Source organism: Gigantopelta aegis, chromosome 9 (assembly GCF_016097555.1).
Source record: "Gigantopelta aegis isolate Gae_Host chromosome 9, Gae_host_genome, whole genome shotgun sequence".
NCBI classification, from domain to species: domain Eukaryota; kingdom Metazoa; phylum Mollusca; class Gastropoda; order Neomphalida; family Peltospiridae; genus Gigantopelta; species Gigantopelta aegis.
The window spans coordinates 51,990,767-52,018,670 of record NC_054707.1 but is presented as its reverse complement, the minus strand read 5'-3'; the positions used below and the strand labels follow the sequence as shown (position 1 = coordinate 52,018,670).

Below are 27,904 nucleotides of genomic sequence, written 5' to 3'. Positions count from 1 at the left end.
TTTAATGCTCTAGACCAGATGTCACAGTCACATATTAAATAGTGCCGAGATGAGGAACAACACCACTAGAGCACATTGATTTATTAATCATCGGCTGTTGGATGTCAAACATTTAGCAATTTTGATATATAGTCTTAGAGAGGAAACCTGCTACATTTTTCTATGAGTAACAAGGGATCTTTTATATGCACCATCCCACACAAAGGGTAACATATACCACAGCCTTTGATATATCAGTAGGGGTGCACTGGCTGGAACAAGAAATAGCCCAATGGGCCCAATGACGGGGATCTATGACTGACCATGCATTAGGTGAATACTTTACCCTCTTGCACTCATAAAGAGACTTTCCCAAAAAGTTATTAACTACCGTTAATATAAGCTGGTATAGATATATTCTGAAACCTTCACTTCCAGTGTATTACAGATAGGTGACTATACAACCAATGGACCATATTTCGTTTCTTTAACAAAAATAATACAAACAAATTACATGATCATAAAGCACTGTGTTTTTATTATCAAATAAATAATTTAATATATACAAAAATATCTAATGAAAAAAGTTAACATTATAAATTGTAAATATGTCATTGTTCAACAAAATGAAAATAATTATGTCATATAAATAACAATTCAAAGAAATATTTAATTTAAATATAAATAAAAAATTCTAAACATTATGTCATGTTACTCTGTTTACAGAAAACAATATTTAAAAAAAACCTTACTCCTAATAAAACATTTTGAGTACAGAAAATAGTATATTGAGCCACAGTGCTACCTGCTTTTAAGTCCCATTTTAAGATGTAATAAAAGTGTTTTAACATGGTTCTTTTCATAAACATGGCGGTTTACAACACTTAAATAGAACTTTAAATTTACTTTATTTTTCTTTCTTCAATATTCTTTTCTGTTCATACATTTCATAGTGGTGAGATCGATCCCTGTCTGTGGACCCATTAGGCTATTTCTCATTCCAGCCAATGCACTATGACTGGTATAACAAAGGCTGTGATATGTGCTGGTTGGCGCATATAAAATATTACTTGCTACTAATGGAAAACTCTATGAGTTTCCTCTCCAAGACTATATGTCAAAGTTACCAAATGTTTGACATCCAACAGCCATTGATTAACAAATCAATGTGCTCTAGTTGTGTCGTTAAACAAAACAAACAAACTTTTTTTATATGTCATATTGCCAACATAATAAATGTTTCATGTTGTTTTTACATGTCTCTCCTGACACTGACACTGCAAGACATTGCAGTGACAAAAATCAGCTAACAACTGCTGACAGAACGTCTTTAATACAATAATGCAATTCAGGGGAGGATCCACAATTTTGTAGAGTGGGATAACAAAATTCTAAGAAGAGCAGGAATCAAGATCTGTAGAGGAGTTTGGGGGAGGGAGGGGGGAGACATGGGGCATGCTCGCGCAAAATAATGAAATAAAGATGTCCAGATAAGCATTTGCAGGGCAATTTAGTATGAGTCCACCCACCCCCACCCCCGATCCACCAATGTAGTTCCTCGTTACAAGTAAACCAGTGAGTAATCTGTCCCCTTTATATGTTTATGAAAAGATGGCAAACATTTAAACAAAAATAAAAATTACATGAAATTGGAATTTAAATCTATAACCCAATAGCCGATATGTATTTTTGTGCTAGGGTGTCGTTAAACATTCATTAATTTATTCATTCTTCCATGCAACAAAACATTTACAAAATTTATATTGAATTTTGTATGCAAAATTTATGCAACAAAACTTAGGTAGCTTACATTGTAATTCCATTTTTCTATTAAAATAACAACACAAATATCTAAACCAAATAACTCACTGAGATTCCAACAGTATATATGTAATAACAGAAAACATATTAAAATTTAAGAATAAGAACAATAATTACACTAGAACGTAACTCATAACTAGCACAAATGACTGAATTATTGTGCAAAATCTACATTTGTGCGTGTGTGGGGAGTGCGAGTGTGTGTGTGTCAGTGTGTGTGTGTGTGTGTGTGTGTGTGTGTGTGTGTGTGTGTGTGTGTGTGTGTGTGTGTGTGCAATGCATCACTTGTCTTTGGTCTGAAACTATCATATACATGTGTAAGAAATAACAAATTGAGTACTGAGTAACAAAAATATATAGTTTTAAAAATTATTGTTAATGGTGAATGATGCATCCAGTGTTGCCATTTTCATTTTACAAAATATTAAGAATTCAACCTGTTCAGCACTGAACTGATTACAAAGTCCAGAACGATATATCAATAAAAAATGTAAACAATACAAGGTTATAAGTACATGGTTTCCACTGGCACATAGTCCAATGGAAATGGTTAATTTTGGTCTGAAACAAAAGAGTGAGAGGTAATTCGTTAACTTCAAAATGTCTTGCCTGGCCACCCCAGGTATTAAAACAAGTTGACAATGGTTGTTCAGGCTACCAAGTGGTTATCACTGTCAATGAAGCAGGCGTGTGTAGTAATGTTTGCAGGGTCGAGTCTAGACTGTGGCAAGCAAAGTTTACAGGGGGTTGGGACATGCTTCCCTAGAGAATGTATTAAAAAGCAGAAATCTACTTGGGCAGGGTGTATACAATAATATACAATTTTTAACCGTTATACATAGAAAAATTGACATATTTTTCATGACCTGTTTTACCTAATGATGTTCCACTTTACATAATAACATAATTTGATCAAAGTAAATTGTATAACAGCAAAATGTTTGTAATTATATTTGAATGCAAATAAAAACCAGTGAGGGCAATAACAAAGCATTAGTGTGTCTGTGAAGGGCTTTAAGAGTATTAATGATGACACTTTATAAGTTTGTTGTAACATATACATGAACATGTCCTTATGTTGTGGCATCGTTCTCACATGGTTTACCAGATACATGTACTATGTCTATCTCAATGCCTGCCACCCAATAATATCCATCAGCCCTGACCGCAGATGCAAAAATTAGTCAGCATGATTTAACTCCAAGATATAACTTTAGAAAACATTACCCGTATGTTACCATGAGATTAATATCACAATAGCCTAAGTCATAATATCAATATTAAAGATACATGAACTTCTTTCCATATTGTATGGTATTTCTGTCTAAAACATTATATTAAACCCCCCTCCCCCCCATAAAATTAGTAATTTTTTCACATCTGGTATAAGTATAATCTTGTTCTGAGTTGTCAAACATCCTGATGATTTACAAGCATGTATACTGAACATAAAAAGAAATGCTAATATAATTTTTAGCCGTAACATTAATTTGTGGTTTCGAAGAAGAAATTAAAAAACACTGATATTTTGTAGAATTACAGGTTGATACACCATTTATCATTTTAAAGAATTAAGCGTTTATAATCAAGTAAACCTACAGGATGTATTCTAATGGCAAACTTACAATTTCATTTGGTATTCAGTATACTTCTAAAAGTTACTTTAAAACCCCATTATGTTCAGAACTCCTGACAAAACCCCATTATGTTCAGAACTCACGGTCACATCAAGGTACAGTCTCGAGTTTCTATAAACATTAGGACAATCTAATCAGATGTACAAAAATGAATACTCTAATGAAGAAACTGGAAGCTTCCATTCATTTCAAATTAAACTGATTCTGCATGTTGTTTTTGGCTTTAGTTAAATCTTTCAATCATCTCGGCCATTTTCAACATGTCACATATTATTCTGCATGTCAATTCCTCTTATAATAGAAAAGCAGGGCTCACACTGGAACAAATTTTAGTTTAGCCAATTTTTAGATAAATTTATTAAATGTGGTTAATTTAAGGAAAATTTTATAATGAAATCCTGGGAGAAACACTGTCATTAGCCAAAAACTAAATGTAACCATTTTGTATAAAAATTAGCAATTGGCTAATATGGCAATGAACAGGGTGAGCCCTGGAAAAGGTTAAAAATAAAACTTAATTGTGTTCAATACACTGTCCATAGACTGTAGATAGGCCCAATCAACTAGTTACTATGCAGTATTAGGAACATTAAAACATCAACAATGAAAAATAAATAATCCATACAATAATGGTGCCACTCAACATTTAAGTAATGAGTGGGAGAGAGGGGTTTAATATGATGTTATAAATGTTATGGAGGTGGGTAGAAGGTGTTTGTTCAGAGTTATCCTATGTAATATTTTCAAAACATTTCATTTTTATTTAGAAAGTAAATGCAGGCAGTCATGAACAATTACAGACAATTTGTTTTGAGTCTAATACACTTGAATGTATTAGCAGTTGAAAGAAAAACAAAGTATGAACAAAACATCCAAAAATACTGGTAAAATTACATCACATTAACAGTGTCAAGAAAATGGAGATGGGGGTTGAGGAGTGATACACTAAATGTTTTAAAGGAGGGAGTGATCTTAGCATTGCAAAATGTTTTATGGAATGGGAGGGGAGTATATAATATAACCGATTTTGGCACAATTAATTGTTGAACAGCCCCAAAAATTGTACGAGAAATATCACAGACTAAGTAGCAACAGTGAAACCTGAGTTAAGCAACCATCTGTTAAGGAGTATGAAAACCTGGTCTCTTAAAACAGTTACCTGCATAACACAGGTCATCAAATTCCATGAGAACAAGGTGGTTAAAACACTTTATGATCAAATAAGTTTTTAAAAAAGATAAGGTATTAAACAATTTCAGCTGCCCACAAGCTAATAGGTTTTGATAAAAAATGCCCTTGTATAACTTTGCCACCGATTACTAGCAGTCGTCCACTGCAGACGTCAGTATCCGTAAATGAGGGTAACATTGGTTCATTGGCATGTGGTTTGGCATAAAACTGCTGTACATTTTGATTACTGCAATAATCTCTTAAACATTGTTCAGACATGTCTGTCTGTGTTCCCGTAGACACCAGTTTACCACTGTGTGGTGGCCGACTGTTTGTGTTATATTCTGCATTATTTTGTATTGGCTGATGGTTTGTGTTACTTTGTATTAGCTGATGGTTTGTGTCACTTTGTATTAGCCGATCGTTTGTGTCACTTTGTATTAGCCGATCGTTTGTGTCACTTTGTATTGGCTGGTGGTTTGTGTCACTCTTTATGGCTTGACTGCTTGTATTCCTTGTTACTAACTGAAAGTTTATATCACTTTGCGTTGGTTGACCGTTTGTGTTATTTTGTATTAGCTGATGGTTTGTGTCAATTTGTATTGGATGACAGTTGGTGTCACCTTGTACCGACTGACCGTTTGTGTCAATTTGTACCGTTATACAGTTTGTATTACTTTGGTTGGGTACACAGCTGGTATTATGTGACACTGGTAGACATCTTTTGTCTTGTACGCTGTGTGTATCAGTGTGTGTTGGCTGGCGGTCATCATCACAGAACACAATACATCCTTCATCACCTGGCACAACCCAAGTGTTTCCGGAACCTGAATTGCTGTCACAGACATCACTCATCTCATGACATATGTCGGTATCACAGCTAAAAACCTCATTCAAGTCAACTGAGCTATCTACAATATGATTTGAGGACATGTCACAAAGCTCTATAGATTCTGAACAGCAATGCTCTTTCTTGTTAAATTCATCTATAAATTTTACACATCCAATAAAATCTCCTACACCGACCATTTCCAGGTCCTCAACATACAGATCATTGCAGAGGTAAGACCGAATAGCTTTACTGGGATTTGGACAATTTTCAGATGTTTCTCTAGGATGCGATTTGCTGCTTCTTCGCTGCTTCGTGATAACTGAATTATGCACGTACTGCTTCCTGCCATGGTTATTCTTGTCATAGATGTGTGAGTTCATCTGATCTGTAGTAGTCGGATCACCATTAGAGCATGACCTAGAAGCTACTTCACTCAATTTTAGACTTGCATCCACAGACAAATGTCTGTCGTTTGCCTGAATCTGAACCAAGGAGTTTTCGTTCCAGTATTTAATAGCTTCACAATCCTTACCCTCCAACAGTTCTTCATCTTGAAGGCACATGACGATGTTGTCCAAACCTCTCTCTGAATCCAGTGACGCAGGTCTCACCAGGGCCTGGTTGTCTTCACTCCGACTGTAAAATGTCTGATAACCACAGTTTCTGGAATACAGTCTTCGCATGGTGGTTACATGATCATGGGGTAAGACTTCTGTTCTGAAGGTAGCAGGTGCTAGTTGGTTAAACTGAGCAGATCGACTGTTTGAGATGGATGTGACCGGAGGACTGGACATGGGTCTCATCTCTAGACTGTCGGTGTTATGAGGAGGCTGGAGGTAAGGCTCGGACACACACCGTGAGTTTCCAGAATCATGTTTAACAGCTCTAGTGTCTATCCACACGGAGGCATGCTGTGTACATGGGGGCATCACAGCAACAGACTGAACGGTGGATATTTTTCTCCAAATGAAAGAATCTAGAAAAGAAAAACAAATTACAAAAATTATGTTAACATTGTATGAAGAACTTAGACCATCTTAAAAAGGACTGCCCGAGTTTGCTGCCATTATAAGATATTTCTAATAGAACTTGGTGACAACACCCATTTGTATTAAAGAGGCTATACCAAGATTCTACCATTTCAATTACTAAAATTATACAATAAATACATTTTCTTACTGAAAATACCAGTCTGTAAATCCAATGCGTTTTTGGTCATTCTAATTTCTGAAGTTGCTCAATCTTTATTTCACTTTCTAATATATATATATATTTTCACTAATACTTTCTACCATCAAATTAATGTTAATGATTAATACACACACACACACACACACACACACACACACACACACACACACACACACACACAAACTAATACATTGCTGTACATCCATCTGTCCCGGATCATGCCTCTGGCTATCCAGCAGCAGGACCCAGAACAGACATGCTTGAAACCTTTGTGGTATATGAGAAAGTAAAAAATATATCAGCTCAGTTTACATCCAGTAGAAAACAGAAATGTTTACACTCACCAAGAGGTAGACACCAGACATCATTTTTGAGGTCGCCTTGAATCTCTCCACCAATGACATACATCACATTGTCTATCTGAAATGAAAACAGAATCTCTGTACACCTTGTGATGTATGTATCCACCAACCAGTTTACATTGGAGCAGACTCGCCACGACTAAAATAATTACGGGCCTTCAGCTATAAAATGGCTGAACATCTCAACATGGGATCAAATCTGGACAAGTCCTAACCAGACCTGTCAACCCTCCCGGATTCCGCGGGAGTCTCCCGGTATTTGATCAAGTCTCCTTTGACCTGTGCGGGAGACAGTTTCTCCTGTTAAATAACATTTTTGTAAGCATTAAAAAAAAATCAATCCTCTTTTGTCAAAATAACATAAGGGAAGTAACTCTACCTTTTTTTCTCATTCGGAAAATGTCGACTACTTTCGTTTTCTGAGAATGTAACAGGCCGAAATGTCCCGACTGTTTAACCTTTGCCGAAGTGAGAATTGTGGGATAGCCTATTTATATTGTTAAAAAAGCACATGGAGTTTATAAAATGACGTGTTATTATAATGTTTGTTGTCATCGTAATGGCTACGAAGCGTGTTGCCGCTAATTCAACAGGCTGTGTATTGACATTCAGTGTTACATAAAAACAAACAAAAAAACTATCCAATTTAGTTCTAATGACACCTCTGAATTGTAAAATGTCTTCCCACTGGATTACATAATGCAACTATGATGAATCTAAACTGCCAGACTCCGAGTTGACAGCGATACACACGATGCATGTTAAAATCACATGTCACAGCAAGACAACGAAAAGACCAATTAGCTGTATAAACATACTTGTGTCAGTTAATTTTGTATGTTTGTGCAGTAAAATGTTGGTTATAAGGGTACTCTTCAAGAAATTATTTTTGTACAATTAAAAAATGTTGTGTTTGACATTGACATAAAGTTACTCACGGAAATGGGTATAATTCCGGTATATTTCACACGATGTCCGTAATGAGGTTTTACTTATGATTAATGAAAATACAATATTTATTGCATCATTATAATGATTTTAAATAAGTACCACGCCACCATTCCTCATTATAGTAAAAACTGAATATTAATTTATAAGATTTATATAAATTTGTCTTTGGTACTTACACTAACCACAAATGATAATGTAACGCAACCTGTAAGGCTGTAAGTGTAATACCGTAAATGTACTAATTAAATTTTTTATTTCTTGTTCATGTTCTTAACATTTTTGGATAAAATATTATTATTATTTTAAATATGTATTAAATCATAATAATATTTAAACTTTTTAAATATTTTTTTTTTTAATGCCAAGATCTAAGGTTAAGAAGTATATATGACATTATATAGTATTCATATAACTTATTGTAATAATGTTTTTTTTAAATCTTGCGATTTTGGGTTAAATTGTGTGAATTTAAAAAATCTCCTGCTTTTTCAACACACACCTCCTGCTTTCTCTTGACTAAAGGTTGACAGATCTGGTCCTAACTGATCTGATAACAATTCAAACTAATTGATCCGATAACAATTCAAACTAACTGATCCGATAACAGTTCAAACTAACTTATCCGGTAACAATTCAAACTTACTGATCTGATAACAATTCAAAATGACAGGCACATGGTAATTCATGAATCTGACTTGCAAATCAGAATTTTAACAACCTATGAACTACGGTGGTTCATAATAGATGAAGTTCACTTATAGAAAGTAGAAATATGCATTAAAAAACAATGTCCATGGCAAACTGAGAAAAATGGTTTAGAGATAAAACACCCACCCACCCACACACACACTGACAAAAACACACCCTCCTCACACTGTCGCACATGCCCACACCACCTCTCGTCCGTCCCCCCCCCCCCCCCCCCCAAATGCACACACACTGTGATACAAATTATTTAGAAACTAAACTTAATAAAAACAGCAACAGTGCACCCTGTGTAAACCTACCACATGTGCAGAATGACCTGTGACAAGTGGGGGACTGCCCAAACACTTTACTCTCTGCCAGGTCCTCATTGCTGAAAACAAACACGTAAACATGATTTAATTTGTTTTTTAAAAGCATATTCAACATAATTTAAAAAAGAAAGAAAAAAGGTTAATCATTTAACAAAGTGAAAGACAACATAATATGTACATGTAAGTATTTCCAGAATAATTATTTAAAAAAAACTTCACTTCAAACTTAAAATTACTTATAAAATAGGAATTGATTTAATTTATATATAAAAAAATCACCCATTCAAAGGCTGACTGTATAGAATATATATTTCTGACTAAAGAATGTGTATCATAATGTATTACAGATATAAAGAACCTAGGACAAAACAAAAGTAATAAAACTTTAAGTGTTGTGAAATGTAAGGTGCTAATGTGAATTTATTTACCAAACAAGGACTGGAAGAGTTTTCAAGTAGGATTAAAATCTGGAATTATGAAAATACCAGAATATTTTTCAATCCCTGACCTATTCACATATTCAACTGAAATCGTTAATTTTCTGAATAAAATGAGTTTAGTGTTTTCCTCAGTTCTTACTGAATGTGAACCTCCAGACTTCAGACTTGATGGTCAACCCGCTCATTCCTCCAAACAACCACATGGAATTCTTCTCCACGACAGCACTATGCCCGTGTCTGCCACCAGGGGTCTCCCCGGACCGGACCTTTACCTCGGACCACTGCTCCTCATCTGAAGACACAACACACATACTCAATACTTTATTGTCCTCATGGTTTCAAATAAACACGTCTGTGAAGATGGTATTAGTATTGGGAATTGGGTGCAATTTCATCATCGAAAATCGCTTATAATTGGTTTGCACCAATTAATCAACTTTTGATTACACAATTGGTTAAAATTATATGAACTTTAGAAGGATTTGAATTATAAGGACCATGCACCTCTTGTCATGTTCACCATACAAATGGCTAATTTTACCTTTAATAACGATTAAATTTGTTTTTCTTTAGGTACACATAAAAACAAACCCAAATTATCAAATCCTAGCATATTTACATCAATTCTATCATCTAGAGGAACTATATCAGTTAGCATTTTCCCACACAATTGAATATAGATTTTTTAATCATCACATCAGTAGAGCCAAACTTATCAATTTCTGATTATAATTGATCATCGGAACCACACTAGATGCTATTACAATGAAATGACAGAAATATCTGATTAATAACATCTCAGCACATTTTAAACTATGGCCATTTGCCAAATGATGAATCATCATCATGTGAACATTACTGAGCACCAATTGTCACAATAAATATTCAGAACAAATAAAATTGATAATAAATGTTAATTTTGTTTTTAAAATAAATTACAAAAATAAAATTACAACCAAAAGTTGTATTAAACATAAAAACATGTTTTAAAATTTACTGGAGCTGTTTTTTTTTTATAAGGCAGATCACCTGGTAGTGACAAGGCTTTTATTAATGTTGTGTTCATTTCGAAAATAGGTTATTTACACAAACAACCTTTTTAGAATGAATTAATAGAAATAGACTAGGGATTATGTTGTATTTGACTATTTGTGGATGTTAATGTAGGTTTACTGCCACAAATATCTGCAGTAAGACTCAATTTGCGACAGTAAAATCAGCATTAACATCAGCAGACGGCCAAATACAACAGAGTTATTCCCGAATTATAAACATCTGTAGATGGCCAAATACAACAGAGTTACTCCCGAATTATAAACATCTGTAGATGGCCAAATACAACAGAGATATTCCCGAATTATAAACATCTGTAGATGGCCAAATACAACAGAGTTATTCCCGAATTATAAACATCTGTAGATTGGCAAATACAACAGAGTTATTCCCGAATTATAAACATCTGTAGATTGGCAAATACAACAGAGTTATTCCCGAATTATAAACATCTGTAGATGGCCAAATACAACAGAGTTATTCCCGAATTATAAACATCTGTAGCTGCTTCTTACTGATGGAATACATCCAGAACTCTGTGCTGGATCCCTTGATGTCGACAAAGCCGCCGTACACAAACATGGCGCTGTTGTACAGAACAGCCGTGTGATCCCTCCTTCCCGTCGGCCCTCCGCCAATTTCTTCATCACTGCTAATCTTCCTCACAAGTAACAAATCTGGAAAGAAGGTTTAATATAAACAAACTTTTAAAAAGACATATTTGTACTAAGTTAGTGACAAATTTTCTGAACAGTTTTTAGCTTATAATACAATGTATTTAGTTTGTACTATTAATTTGTAGTCAATTTCTTCCACTTTTCAAACTAAAGCAAAAGTGGCTACTCAGTTATAAAATAAAATGAAAGACATTCCATATATTTGGCTCAGTGAAAGGTGGAGGTTTAAAAAATGTGTGGTTACAGATTTACAGCACACTTTTGTCAATGAGAAAACAACCTAAGCATGGTACAAATGTAAGCAGTATACGTAAACATTTAAAAATGTATGACTAAGGATTTATACATTAAAAAAAAGTATTATGTACTGTGAAGAAGTAATTAAATATGTCACCTGTGTTGAGAATCCACAGAGGAGGTCCATGAAGTCCATCACTCAGCTGTCCCCCAAATATCAGAATCAGTCTCTGGAATCGTGAACACATTATTATCAGATAACACACCTTCACAGCCAGGTAATAAATAAATAATTAAATAAATACGGCAATATTAATAATATTTTGTCATTCAACGCTATCACTCTCACTCCCCATCACTCCCCTGAGGCTAGTCCAAGGAGAGTGATTTGTAGTTCACTTTAGCATGTAAATAATTTTTAAAAAGATTACCACAAAAGGATTAAATATTAAATGCACAATATGGTAATATTTTAAATGAATCCACATTATCTAAGTATGGGGAGCAATTAATCACTCTCAAATAGGGCTTCCAGAAACTGTTAGTTTACCATATATTTAACAATATAATATATATGTATAAATGTTAAAAATAAATAATATTTAAACTGCAGAAAACATTATTTAAATCAAAGATCTCAAAATTTGTCCCAATTCTACGAAATATGTCCACAAATCTAATGCTAGTAAATTCATAATCAATAAAATGTTTACGCGACAAATTGATAATTTAAATCAATAATTAAAAATAGCTGCCCATTTTGGACAGGCTGCATCCTCCTTTAACGCATACTGAACACTTGGTGCATTTGAAAAATAAAAGGATACCTTCTATTATTCGTGGAAAGGGAAAAATTATCATCTACTAAAGGCACTAATCTCCAACTCTATCTATTACGATAATTAATTGATAATTAGCAGTCAGTCTGTGACTCCCAGAGGCAGTTCCAAGGGGAGGGACCAGGGGACCCATCCCTTCTTAATATAGTTAATAAGTGTCTCTTTTTTCCTTTTTTCATTAGATAAAGTTTAAAAAAAATTTGTTTAATGACACCACTGGAGCACATTGATTTATTAATCATCAGCTATTGGATGTCAAACATTTGGTAATTTTAACATAGTCTTAGAGAAGAAACCTGCTACATTTTTCCATTAGTAGCAAGGAATCTTTTATATGCACCATCCCACAGACAGGATAGCACATACCACAGCCTTTGATATACAAGTCGTGGTGCACTGGTTGGAATGAGAAATAACCCAATGGGTCCATGATGGGGATCGACCCAAAACACACCGCGCATCAACCGAGCACTTTAACACTGGACTACGTCCCGCCCGCCCTATGTTTTTATTAGGTGCCCTTTTTATGAGTTGGTCCATGCATCCTTTATCCTTCAGTCCCCCACCCACAAATATATCCTGTGTCCACTCCCGACTGCCCAGCTGTCTATATCGTACCTGACAGGCAACAAGAGTGTGTCCTTCTAGATGTGGCAGCTGTTCACCTCGAATGTTGAGATTCTCCCACGTCAGAGTACCTAAAACAAACAACACCGTCATAAACATTGTTTGATCTACCTAGCACAAATGGTGATATCACCACAGCCACCAAGGGAAAAACAATACCTACAGGGTGTATCTGGCCTCTTGACTTCATCAAGGCAACACAAAACACTGTTTTAATTGCAGAACTCAAGAAACTAAGATTAACTGTCATTGCATGACCATATTTCATCCTTTAATGTATTTTATTATGAGGAAATGGCAAGCTTACTTATTCATATCTATTAACAGAAATATGTTTCATGCAGTTAAAATTTTTGTATAGAAAAATTTAAAAACACCATTTTTATATGATTGTTATGGAAATCAACAATATTTGTGTAATCACAAAATATTTAGCCTCTATTTAATTACTAATAAGATGTAAAAATGTTTTATAATCATATATATGCATTATGTTACTTCTGCAGTCACATATTTGCTTTCTGGGGTATGCATAATTAATTACCTAAATTAAACCGCCAAAAATCTTTCAGTGGTGTTCGTCCATCTTTCCCTCCATACAAGTACACATAACTGCCACTGAGACAAGCTGCATGTTTGAATCGAGATCGTGGACACGGATTGGCCAATGTACCAACTTCCTGCCATGCCCAGGTTGAGTGATTAGCATCTTGGGATAGGTCAGTTTTCATTCTCCAAGCACATAGTGACTGCTAACTGTCCATCTGAAGAAAATAAAACACACAATCATACTACATACATACATATTTTATGTACATTTTCTATCAACCCATTATAAATGGTTAGTTGATGTCTAATATATGGTTATTTGAATTTTAAAAAACCCAAAGTGTCAATTGGCAGGATTTGAACCTAATGCATGGTATTTGACAGCCCGCGACCATAAGCAATCAGCCAACCAGGTCTTGCACATGGTTCAAGAGATATAGAGAGGAAACACTCTGCTGCCACACAGGCTACTCCTATTGGACAAGCAAAGACAGTAGCAAGGAATCTTCACTATGTACTATTTACTATGTACTTGGCCCCAAATACCACAGTACTGGGAAATATTCCTGTGGATCCAATGAAAGGGGATATACCGATTGTAATATTTAAAAGTTTGTTTTGTTCAATGACACCACTAGAGCACATTGATTTATTAATCATTGGCTATTGGATGTCAAACATTTGGTAATTTTGACATAGTCTTAGAAAGGAAACCCGCTACGTTTTTTCATTAGTAGCAAGGGAGCTTTTATATGCGCCATCCCAGACAGGATAGCACATACCACAGCCAATCGTGGTGGACTGGTTAGAATGGGAATCGATCCTAAACTGACCACACATCAAGTGAGCACTTTACCACTGGGCTACTTTGATTGTAATACATGCATATACTAGCTTGGTCCCAGACACTACAACCCTGGGAAATAATCCAGTGAATTCAATGAAGAAACATTCTGATTATAATTATTATGTACTTGGACCCATACACGGCAATACAGGAAACCAATGTAGAGGATCCAATGATAAAAGATACTGACTGCAACACATGTACTTAAAGGGACATTCCTGAGTTTGCTGCATTGTAAGATGTTTCCGACTAATAAAATATTTCTATGATTAAACTTACATATTAAATATATTTTCTTGTTTAGAATATCACTGTCTTTATATTCAATGTGTTTCTGGTCGTCTTAATATTTGTAAGAATCCCAAACTGGTATTGCCTTCAAATAATTTTGTACGTACAAAAAAATAATATTTTAAGAAATAAAATGACATTTAATCTAGAACAAATATTAGAATGATCAGAAACACATTTAAAGGCATACTGTCACAGACCACTGACCTATTTAATTATCTAACAGAGTATTACCTGAAGAAAAATAATTTGATTTGTCCCTAAATGTACTTTATTCAACCATCTTCATAACCACCATATTCCATTTATTAATAACATTTTGTAAAAATAATTGAATTATGGCAATGGTCAATAATTCAAAAACTAAAATTGCCAAGAGGGATGACATGGATTTCACTCCATCATGGTTTAGTTAAGGTGATGCGATAGCTAGATCTGGTTTCCAACAATTAATGTAATTTTTATTTATTATCAATTTTTAGAGAAATAAGGTCCTTAAATCCGTGACAGTATGCCTTTAATATGCAGCTACTAATATTTTATGCAGAAAAATATATTTAATATGCAATTAGAATCGTTAAAAAGTCTCTGTTAGTCGATAACATCTTTAAAATTACAGCAAACTCAGGAATGTCCCTTTAAAACCCTGGATCTAATTGAGGGAAGTACTGATTCCACAACCTACAAGTATCAATCAATACCAACACTGGACTACATTCCGTTTGAGTTCATGTAATGAAAACAAAATACAAAGAGCAATACAAATGTAACATCCTTTACAGCCATCATAAACTGACTGCCACAATATCGCTGTCGATCCATCCACAGAAAATATAACACACAGTATAAATAATATAGTCATACTGAGAAAAACAAATATAAGTTGTTAATGGTGTAAAACAATAATTAAATAAGTTTCTTTAAGCTAACGATTGAGTCTTTGGGTCATAATGGACTGTGCACAAGTAATACTCAACATAAATACATGTAGCAACCAATACAGTGTATGGATCAAGCCTGAGGGCCGGTTTATACAGAACTACAAGAGACTTAACAACAAATAGGTACAATGTACATGTGTATACATCAGGCCAACCATAAACCAGAATTGCTACTTATTACATATAAAATATACAAATGTAGCTTATCATATATGGATATTCATAATGTAGACAAATCTGTCCAAATGGCAACTTCTGTTAAGCTGCCACCTGTCTATACAGGCCACTTTATATTTCTCCCAAATAATTTAAAAGAACACAGTATAAACTGACCAGTTATAATACTAAAGAACACTTGTATTAAGCAGCCATATCTGTCTTAAAGTCACAGATCCTAGTTTCAAACTGAAAATTAACTCTAAGTTTGGTTTATCTACACACAAGTAAGACATCTGGATAAAGGTACAATAGAGTGAAATGAGTTTATGATGTTAAAATGGAGGAATAGCCTCTAAAATATACTGGAGTCCATCTCCATAACCATTACTTCTCAGAGGTAAGTGTCGTTTTAAAGTTATACAAAAACAAATGGATTTCATGGTATTACAAATATCGGGATAACCAGAGACACTTATATAAACAATAAATTACAGGTAATGCCTAATTTCAATCATCACAAACAGCTCTAATAGTGACAAATATGTTGTAGTGTTTGAAAATTAGAGTCTGTCACTTTAAGAGACCACTCACTGATATAATTTGCCTGGTGTGGCCTCTCTTTAAGACACATACATACACACACACACACACACATATACCTACACACAGACACCCCACACCCACTCACCCACCCACACACACTCACAAACACATGCACACACACACACACACACACACACACAGAGACACACACAGACATACACACACAAACAGACACACACACACAATCCATGCAAAAACAAATACAATATACTGAATCATGAAAAATACCTCATGCACCCACCTTGAATTTTAAAATCCACTACAAGGTGAACAAACCTAAAATAACCTGTCTGTATCTTTTCACAAATTAATCGAGCACAAACCATTCAAACACTGGCATAATCAATAATTATGATGCGCTGGTAAAGAATTACATGTTGATAACCATGGTACATACCCACAGATCCAATAAACACATCAAGCCATTACTACCGATAACCTTTGGCAAATATGGCAGAAAATCAACAATACCTAGCTGCCATCACCATGGAAACAACAAAACTATCCATTACAAACAGATTTCATTATTGCACATGAGAGCTGTAGTTAAAACACAATGAAGGAGATAAACAATGTCACGTGTTAATTCATTTCCGTTACAAATTACAGGCACTTTAACATTAATAACAGCCACTGATTCAGGGATGTCAACAGACAGAACAGTGAAAAAAAGAAGCAAAAATCTATTTTATCCAAGTTACAATGATCTAAAAAATAGTCAAAAAGTAAAAAATCCACAAATTTACAGAACATTGACATCCCTGTGGAGTTTACAACAGCCATATGCTTACTGTCTGCAAGGCAGGATTTTACTATATCTGTGCACTTAGCTGTCTGCTAGGCAGGATTTCACAATATCTGTACACTTAGCTGTCTGCTAGGCAGGATTTCACAATATCTGTACACTAAGCTGTCTGCTAGGCAGGATTTTACTATATCTGTACACTTAGCTGTCTGCTGGGCAGGATTTCACAATATCTGTACACTAAGCTGTCTGCTAGGCAGGATTTCACAATATCCGTACACTTAGCTGTCTGCTAGGTAGGATTTCACGATATCTATACACTTAGCTGTCTACTGCGTAGGATTTCACAATATCGGTAAACACAGCTGTCTGCTGCATAGGATTTCACAATATCTGTACACTTAACTGTCTGCTAGATAGGATTTCACAATATCTGTACACTTAGCTGTCTACTGCATAGGATTTCACAATATCTGTACACTTAGCTGTCTGCTGCGTAGAATTTCACAATATCTGTACACTTAGCTATCTGCTGCGTAGGATTTCACAATATCTGTACACTTAACTGTCTGCTGGAAAGGATTCACAATATCTGTACACTTAGCTGTCTGCTGCATAGGATTTCACAATATCTGTACACATAGCTGTCTACTGCATAGCACTTCACAATATCCATACACTGCTAGATAGGATTTCACAATATCTGTACACTTAGCTGTCTGCTAGGCAGGATTTCACAATATCCCTACACTTAGCTGTCTACTAGGTAGGATTTCACAATATCCCTACACTTAGTGTCTGCTAGGCAGGATTTCACAATATCCATACACTTACATGTAGCTGTCTGCTAGGCAGGATTTCAAAATATCTGTATTTTTACTGGCGATCTTTTATGTATATATACAGGTGGGTGAGGAATGTTCAGGGCACAAAATTTCACTTGAACCATCATTCTGTTCGCATGTCACTTACACAACATTAAATTAGTTTAGTTTAAACAATATTTTATTCCATTTTCTGGTGGGATTGGTCGACAGACTACAGGCCTATAACATTAAATTCACACAAACTGCCAATCGGTTATGTGGTAAACAATTATATTTAAACAAAAAAATTGTTGAGGATGTTAAGGATGATCGTTCACATGATAAATTACAAAAACCCAATAGGGTGTATTCCAAGAATTTCTAAATTGATATTTCGAAACATGATGTGCAGTAAAGGTAACTCTCCATTTATTCAAATATAATTCACCTAACTCAACAATCAGTAAAAGGCCTCATCAGACTTAAGGCTGGAAGCTCCTGGGTTCATACCCCAGTACCGGCTCCCACTCAGAGTGAGGTTAATGACTCAATGGATAGGTCTACGGCTGCCACTACACTGACTTCTCTCTCATTATAACCACGCAAACTCAGTCCTGGGTGGACAGCCCAAATAACAGACATATTTACCCAGGACAACATGCTTGAACCTTAATTGGAAGATAAGTAAATTACAAAAATGAAACAGTTACCTCCCAGTATATAAAAATTGGTGTGAAATATTGTCCCCTGAACATCCGACACCATCCCAGTTAACAATGTATAACATACTCATAGCTGCCAACATTTAAAAACGGGAAAGAGTAATAATTTTCGCGTGAATTGTGACCCGTCGTATAAACCTGACTATAATTATTTATTAACCATGGGATGCATTTTCAAATAAACTGTAAAACAACGCTTAAACTAATACATTTTATTTGTTATTACAAGTATACTATGTACATCATCAACTTCACCAGATTAACACCACAATCCTTAATACGCATTGTATTATATTACTGTTTAACAGCAAAACGTTTATTTTTCATGGAGTTTTTTGTACATGGCACTTTTGGCCATAGCCAGAAAAGCTCCAGAATGCTTCTGTTGAAAACATGTTGTTCCTCTGGCATTGAGGGACACTTTGTGTACCAACAAGCTGCTTAGCGTTTTGGTGGACATGCTTGGTCAGAAGATGGTCTTCGTTTTGGTGACAAATGAAAAAATCCTTTCACAGTCAATGTTGCTGTGGAACAGCACCAAAATGCCCAGCATCACAGAGCAAAGCATAGCGAACTTTGGCTGTCCATTGACAACTTTCAACTGCTGAATCAGCCCCCAGGCCATCATCATTCCGGGCTGTCAGAATGCTGTCAGAGAAAGTGCTTACTCGCCACCTGATGAATTCCGTCTGCAGCTGATCCACTGACTGGTCTGCTGGCAACAAGCACTTCCACCGATTCACGAAGTACCGGAGAGATTCCCAACTGAAATTCTGCCTCTCTACTATGTTTGCTGCTGTCACATAGAATGTTCTCACGGATGCATAGAATGATTTTGTGTTTAACTGCAATTTATGCTGATTGATGAATGACATAGTATCTGTACCAATGAACAGATCGGCATCATGCACTTGGGAGCTACCGTCTGCAAATGGCACCTTGTGTAGGGCATTTTGATTCTGACAGATCACATTTGGTACAACAAAACTCGTCAAAACATCCTTTAATTGATCAGTGAGAGTGTTGTGCAGTAGGTGTATCACTGGCTCATCCTTCTGTAATGCCTAATTGGCCATGTCAAATATGGGCAGTACAGCTTTCAAAAATAGTGCATACAGCTTTACGCATGAATTTGACATCAGCTGCTGCACCTTCTCCACTTTGATGACTGGCTTGATCAGCCCTACCGACGGGGAGAGTTGTGTGTGCAACTCTTTAGCCTTTGTTTTTTCTCTTTTTTCATCACTTGCGTCTTTCGCGGTTTTTGCTACTTCATTTTGTCGAAACAGAAACGAGGTCAAATCAGTCTTTCTTTTGTTTTGTGGGTGAAGTGAATGAAGAAGCCTTGGATGCAGAGCTGTGAGTGTGTGATCGAATCTTTGATGTTGATGTAGCCTTTGCTGCAGCACTGGTTGGATGCAGAGCAGTTCTGTTCTTTTTCGGCCTTGATTTGTCGAGCTCGGACTCGAAAAAGTTTGTGACTGGCTCCCATTGATCGAGCAGTCTTGTTATTACTTGGCCTAGTGATAGCCAGTGCGTGCTGACATGCTTTAAGATCTTTCTCGTTTCCTTTCCATTCAACAGCTGGAAACACTGGAGAGACTGTTTACGTTTGCTGCTTTTATCAAGGTAATAAAAGATATCAACTAGCAGCTCATCCAGTGATGCTGGCTTGCTGCAGGCTTTCTGTGCTGCCAAGTGCATCAGATGGCAGGGACAACCGAGGATATACATATCACTATGCTCTTTATGCAGATAGTGCGCAACACCCTGATGTTTCCCCTGCATGACAGAAGCGTTGTCTGCACCGAAACTCAGGCAGTTCTGCCACGATAGCTTGCAATGCTGTAGCTCTTTGTCCATTAGCTCAAAGATGTTACGGCCAGTCGAATCCTGTGAGCATTTGAGCAGTACACAAACAACACGCCCCAAGTTGCGATCGAAGTATCTGCAACATATATTAAACAATAAATAAATAAAGCCTTTAAACAAAATACCACCGAAATAAATGACATTTTTCTAATAAAATATAACACGGGCAAATTCACATTGTTTTAGCACCCTCCATAAATTCGTAGGTCAAGTAGCAAATGCGCACGCATAGTGTTAATTACTTGATATAACTGACATGCAACTTGGACAGCTAATTCTTTATTTTGCTAATGCCAATATCAACCAAGTTGCCTTACATAAACAACAAGATTAACATTTATGACTGATTTCCAGACTGATCGCGCCATCTGTTAAACTTAAGTTTATATTAAAAGTAAAAACTACTGCACCAATAGTTACTTTGAATAATGTTTACTTTTTATTTGTTTCAATAACCCTGGAGATTGGGTGTAGCAAGTTATATGCATTAAAAAATATATATAAAATGAAATACATGATTGGTTGCCGCCATTTTTTGTTGTACAATTCATTTTTATTACCTACCGAACAGTCACGGGATACAGCTTCGTGTTGTCCATGTCATTGGATCCATCCGTTGCTACACTGAAAGGCGTATTTCGCATCTGGTTGGCAATGTCATTTGAATCGTCAGCGGCTAGCGTTTCTATCAGCACACCTGTCTTTGTGCGACCACTTCCATACTTTTTGGCAGAGAAGAGTGGGCCAGCATGATCGGCAACAGCGATTGGTAGATTGTGCTCAATCAAAAACTCAGTGAACAAGACTTCAGCTTGTATTGTTGTAGTGTCCTTTTGCTGTGTAAAATATCCAGATATTTGTTTATGAATTGTTTTATCGCTGGCCTCAACGATGTCCTGGTGTTTCTAAATTTTGATGTGCCTTTGGCAATAATTTTTCCCGCCATGGGCAACAGAAAAATCGACACGACATAAAGTGCAAAATGCATTAGTATTACTAACAGAACTGGCCTTCAAAACAGGCCACTCATTGTTGTAGTCCTGTTTATACTTCTGTACTACTTTTGGCTTTTTCTGAGCTTTGCACAGTTCATATGGCTCTGATTGTTCACGTTTTTCTGACATCTTTACAAAATGGCGTCGTTTCACAAGCTACGTCAGTGTTCGAGATTAAATTTCTTGACCAGTATCCCAATTGGATACTAACATTCCAAAATCCTGGGTTCTTGAAGTCTGGTATCCAAAATTAAATTATGGTATCCTCGGGATATCAGGATACCGTTAATCTCGAACACTGTATGTCTATCCCGAAGTGCGCTGCGCTTGCAAAAAAACTTCTGTGCACATGTGTGGCTAGTTGGGCGAGTGCGTGATTCGTAGAGGTGGTAGGTTATTACAAAAAAACACCCAGGAAAACGCGGATTTGCATAATGAGAGATGGAAAATCGTAATGATTCTGCATAAATCATAATGGTTGGCAGCCCTTCATACTGTTTACGGTAATCATCAAGTACATCAGTGTTCTAGCTAGCAATAAATAGAGGGGAGTTATGCCCTGCCCCTGTTTTGTGCCGCCCTGCTGTGTTTTTTTCCGCACCGCCCCTGATTATCGCTGCCCTGCCCTAATTTTTTGTCAAATAAAAATACAAAATCTTGCTTTCGTCTCAAAGTGTGTACAGTGTTGTTACGGGTCTGAATTCCCAACTAAAAAACGTTTGACAATACATTGTTTGGCCATAGTTGTGAAAGCCAACAGCAGTAACGTGGTATGTTTTTTTTTCTTTTCTATTGTTAGTCAATATGACTGCAGACGAGTGGACAGGCAGTCTTACAAAGCTTGAATGCGAAGTAATCCTCACACTGCCATGCACATAACCACACACCACCTAGCAAACACCTAGTTGAAAGTAGACCATCATGATATACTTTTGAAAGTAAATTTTTGAAAGTAATTTTTGCCTTTGCGAATACCCAGACTACATATACTTTTAACTGATGTCAGTAGTCCTCATCAATGATACAATGATTGCACCTTTATAAACTAGCAACACTGGTTATTTGGTCTATGTAGGCATAACTGTGTTTTGTTAAAAGCATGTCTGCAAAAGCTATTTAATGAAATCTATCTAGACCTTGACATGCAATAATAGTCGTTTTTAAATGCAGTGAGCAACTTGTTACAAATATATCTTTATGTCATTTTTTTTTTTCATTTTTTTTCTTTATTTCTAATCATTCTCTCTTTTTTTTCATTTCTTGATTTCTTTTAATTATTTCATTTATTTATTTTAAATCACATTTGGGCATGATATTAAATGGTATAAATACTATATATAATAGAGAAAGAATAGGATTTTTTTAGGTGTTCCAACCTTTTTTAAAAATTTAATAGTTTTAGTTTGATTAGCAAGGGATCGTTTATATACACCATCCCACAGACAGGATAGCACATACCACGGCACATACCAGTTGTGTTGCACTGGCTGGAATGAGATTTTTTAATAGTGTCTATATTTAGTACATTAGTACAATAATATTGCATATGGCGATGAATGTACGGTTTCATCAAACATCCAAATTTAAGAATAATAAATTTGGTTTTAGAAACTGATTGTCCCCCTCCCTCCAAAAAACGTTTGTAAATTAAAACCAGCATAGATATTTCTACATATATGATATTTATGAATGTAAAAAATTCGATCATATCCAGCACTTGTCTCAAAAATAAGATTTTTGCATTAAAAATGCCCTACAATTAAATTAGCGTCCTGCCCCATCAAAATCCTAGCTAGAACACTGTACATGTGTTTATGGTGTTCTGGGGGCACAATGTAGCTCAGTTGGTATAGTCCTCATTTCAGATGCGATGGGTCCCAGGATCAATCACCATTAATGGACTCGGGTACTGCTGCTGTGGTATGTACTGCCCTGCCTCCTAGAAATTGCATATAAAAATCCTTAGCTACTTTGTCCTGAAGTTTATTATGTGCTAGAAGAGGGTTTCCCCCAGTGTTGAAATAACCATATGTTAGACACCAAATAGCTGTAGGTTAAAATGTGCTCTGGTGTTATTATAATATTAAAAATAACTGTTGGTCAAGTTACACAATTTATATCAAGTATGGTAAGCTTTCAAAGATTTCCCCAAAAACGTACGTCTATATACCAGCTATATACTATCAACAATTTCTTCTTGTTGGTTCAACTACAATCCATGATGCAAATCCTGAGAGGATTAACTGAACATTGCAATTTACATCAGTGTTTAAGTTTTTATCTCTGCTCAAAATCTGTTTCATGAATGACCAATTCATTGCAAGTAAAACTGAGTTTATTTGAGCATAATTCAAAGTCTGAATATGTCATTTTTAAAGCACTGAGAAAAATCAAGGCGAGCTAAAGATCGCTCTTCTGAAATGATGCTAGGTGACTAATCATGAAGTTTACACTTTTTGATTGCAATGCGATCAATCAGCTGAAACTTCCCAGGCGAGTGTGGAGGGGAGCGTGAGTGAACACTCACCTTTCCTGGAGAAGACTGTTATGTGCTTCAGGCAGTCTTACATTGTGTTATCAAGATTAGGCAATAATTTCTAGAGCTGTAAGCCAATCTTGGATTATAAAATCAAAACTGATTTAGGCAGATTACTGGATTACATACATGTGTACAGTAGATACATATATGTCAAGGTGGACAGAGTACATTACATTAATATTGAATCTTGTTTTTGCTAGATTTCATTTTTTATGAAACTCATAAACTTCCCATATATGATCTCATTTTCTTTCAGTCAGATACTAACTCATTCACCTGTTTCATAAAAATTATATCTAGCGAAACCAAGTGTAGTATTCTATGTGTTCAAACAGATTTCCAGCAGAGATCCAAACTTAATTGTTAGCTGTGCCTCCACTACACACACACACACATTTGAGGATGAAAAATATCTTCTTTTTTTTTCCTACTCTTAATAAAAGAAAAAAATCTGGCTTGTGCCCCTCCACTAGAGGTTGTACCCCCCACCTCAAGATGTTCCTAAGCCTATGAATCATGATTAAAATGTCAGTGAGAAATCAGCGTCAGCCCCAAGTAAAATCAACGTCATTACCACAATAAATACTAAATGCATTATGTAATTTAACTACTTAAACAAGTTATTAAGAGGGCAAGAGCTAATTCAGCTCTGTGGGTCCTTTTACAACAATGAGAAACCAGCAGTCAACAACAGCTTAAAAACCTGAATGTGGTCTGCAAGCAGATTCTGGAATGATTAGGCTTGGTTCAGTTTCATTGTGGTTGCTTTGTGGATCTGCCCCGGATTGGGCCCCTGGCCTCCAGAGGCCTAACCCTGGAGCGGACATGCTCGAAACCTTCATGGTACATGAACATGTAAAAGCTTTATCGTATCGTATCGTTGCTTTGTTTTAACCCCTCCCCTCCTCCAACACACACACACCTACTAGGCACCATGTGTATCTTGTGAGCATTAGTTATAGTATATTAAGTATAAGACATTGAAATCAGCAAAACTGTGATTTTGTTTATGTATCTTGTACTGTGTAGGCTTATGGTCATTTAAAGGGACATTCTTCAGTTTATAAGGTGTTTCCGAATAATACAGTATTTCTACGATTAAACTTACATATTAAGAATATTTTCTTGTTCAGAATATCAGTGTCTGTATATTCAATGTTTTTCTGGTTGTCTTAATATTTGTATGAAGCTCAAACTGGATTTTGTCTTCAAATAATTTTGTATGTACGAAAAAAACTACATTTAGGAAATGAAATTTAACCTAGTACAAATATTAGAATGATCGGAAACACGTTTAATATACAGCCACAAATATTTTTTGCAGAAAAATATATTTGATATGCAATTACAATTGTTAAAAAGTATCTGTTAGTCGATAACATCTTAAAAATTGCAGCAAACTCAGGAATGTCCCTTTAACACCCTGGATCTAATTGAGGGAAGTACTGATTCCACAACCTACAAGTATCAGTCGATATCATCTTAAAAATTGCAGCAAACTCAGGACTATCCCTTTAACACGTCAGTACATTTTAACCAAAAGTGCAAGTATGAAATATTTATATTAATATATATATTTGGACCCATTATTACCCCAGTGGGAATTTCTAATTGAGGATAAAAGAAGCATACAGTACAAAATTATTGGACGATCTGACGTTTACAAATCAGTGACTTTGTCGGGCCTAAATCTGACATCATGATTTGGCAAACATATAAATGATGTCATCATGTGGGTTAAAGAGTTTACATTTACACCTCCCTGTTTTGATTATGAAAGTTTGTATTAAAATGTTATTTTAATATAGACTATTTCTGAACAGAATTAAATAGAAAATTTGTATGCATCCCTCCTCATACATGTAATATGTTTTTAATGTTAAGCCCACTCTGCCATCTAAAAACGATATTAACACTCCTCAACATCCCCCTTTCCCTGTAACTAAAAGGTAATTTGACAAGTACCTGTATTACTGGGGTTCTGTATTTTTATTTTGTTTTGTAATATATATACTTGATAAAATACATATTAATAATTATCTGTTAAAGAACAAAATATGCAATGAGTGATTGTATTTTACTTTATCAATAAAAATGAATTTTTTTTTCAAAACAATAACTTACCTCTTAACAAACACCTGTCCCTTAAAGTTTCGTAATACATACTATGATACCCCTACCCCAAGCATTATGTAATTGTTGAATGCCCACATACAAAACTATAGCAATACTAATACTGGAGTGTATAGTGGTTTACATGATTTTAATATACATTTACTGTTGTTACATGAGTGGACACACAAACATGCACGCGCACACACACACACACACACACACACAGGCTACAAAAATAGCTGAGGTAATAAATATAACAAACTTGGTGGTTATTATCAAATTTATCATAAATTTTACGTTCATGAAATAATTTTTATTTGTAACAAGCATTAGTAATTAATTTATTATCCTTTATTTAACCAACAGACCTGCAAAAAAAATCTTCATGGTCACACATTAGCATGAGTCCCTGGTGATTTGAGGTACTTAATAATTGTATTAGTATATTTTAAAACTGCTTTGTAATTTTATTATAATTATTAACAATGCAGAAAAATCTACATATTTGATGCAATCAAAAGTACACATGTGCTTACAATTGGCCTACCCCCACTTATTGAACAACAAAAAAACCCGTAACTCTATTGAGTTGTGTTATTTGCTATTTTCAAGTATATATAAGCACAAAATGTCATGAAAACAAAGTATATAACTGTAATTTGCATGGTTGAATTTATGTCCTGAAGCAATCAATAAAAAAGGAACTGTTTTTACAATTCATTTTATTGAATTAGCAGTCAGCAGATTGCTGCATGGTGTTTAAAATATTGCTTCCAACATAAGGTGGGACAAATTTCATTTTTTGTTTTTTTTAAATAGTTTTGGTTATTTCTATTTTTATTTGTTATCTAATTATTCTTTTAATACACGTATTTATTCAAATATAATACTGACTATATATATATATTGTAGTAATAGTAATATTTTATAAAGTAAAACTCTATTGATCTACATCCTTAGTTTATGTTTTCAAATTTTAGCACCCTTATTTACTTCCATAGAAAATCGAATGATGTGCAACCTCATATTTTTACTGACATCACTCACTAGTATGTCAAAATAAACATGCACATGCAGACGACACTTTGATATATATTTGGGCATGATTGCCATAAATTAAGAAAACTACAAATGTTTTAACTGACATACGGGTCATGTTTTTGACCTATTTTGGTTCCTGTGTAGAAATTATTGTTTTAAACATCAAATATAATAAAGAATTGGATATACTTAAAGAAGTCTTAGCTACCAGTACTTGACTGTCTACACGTCTTACTGTAGACTTGGAACGTAAACAAATCGTAGATGGCATATTACTTTAAAAGGGGGTGGGGGAAAATCCCAAATGGCACGACTTAATAGTGACCATGACTCAACAGGGTGAGAGTATAAATTTGGAACATTAAGCACCTGGTAACTGGTTGTTTACATTGTAATAGTCCGGAGGGACGTAGTAGCCAATGTAGGCTTACATGCTGGGTAGGACCTTCCTTTAGCACTGTCACGTATAAAGAATATTATAAATACTTATCATAAATAAGAGTTAGCCTCTGAGGGTTAGCATTAGTGACAGTGCCAAAGGAAAGTCCTTCCAAAAGAAGTTAAAAATATACACATATGTGTATTCTGCACAATCAATTCATTGAAAGTGAAATTGCGACATACCAACACTTGACTTAGCCACAGCGACAGTGGCAACGCAAAGACTGTCAAACGATTTGGCTAATTAATCATGTTAATCAGTCCGACAGAAAATACTTACCTTTTAAGACAGGCAATGTAGAACTATGATCGACTTTTGGTTTAGAAATAAAGTCTGACACTAACAGGAAAACACAACTACACCAAAAATGTTATCGGTACCTGCTGCAGGTCATCATTTGTG

At 35.3% G+C, this 27,904-nt stretch overlaps 1 protein-coding gene across 1 annotated transcript; it reads right to left on the bottom strand.

Annotated features, from left to right (window-relative positions):
* Positions 1-1,296: 1,296 nt before the first annotated feature.
* On the bottom strand, positions 1,297-27,904 carry LOC121381294. Its single transcript, XM_041510541.1, has 9 exons — positions 27,782-27,904; positions 13,380-13,599; positions 12,827-12,906; positions 11,527-11,599; positions 10,971-11,132; positions 9,542-9,694; positions 8,951-9,021; positions 6,975-7,050; positions 1,297-6,415 (listed from the first exon to the last, which is right to left on the bottom strand). The coding sequence occupies exons 2-9, from the start codon at positions 13,564-13,566 to the stop codon at positions 4,683-4,685; spliced, it is 2,535 nt and encodes an 844-aa protein (XP_041366475.1). The 5' UTR covers positions 13,567-13,599; positions 27,782-27,904; the 3' UTR covers positions 1,297-4,682.

Excerpts from the sequence above, each read along its gene's own strand:
- LOC121381294 (XM_041510541.1), bottom strand. The coding sequence starts at position 13,566 with ATGAAAACTGACCTATCCCAAGATGCTAATCACTCAACCTGGGCATGG. Across the intron at positions 11,133-11,526 it reads TCTGTGGATTCTCAACACAG|ATTTGTTACTTGTGAGGAAG; the intron begins GTGACATATTTA and ends CCTTCTTTCCAG. Across the intron at positions 6,416-6,974 it reads TGTCTGGTGTCTACCTCTTG|ATTCTTTCATTTGGAGAAAA; the intron begins GTGAGTGTAAAC and ends TTTCTTTTCTAG.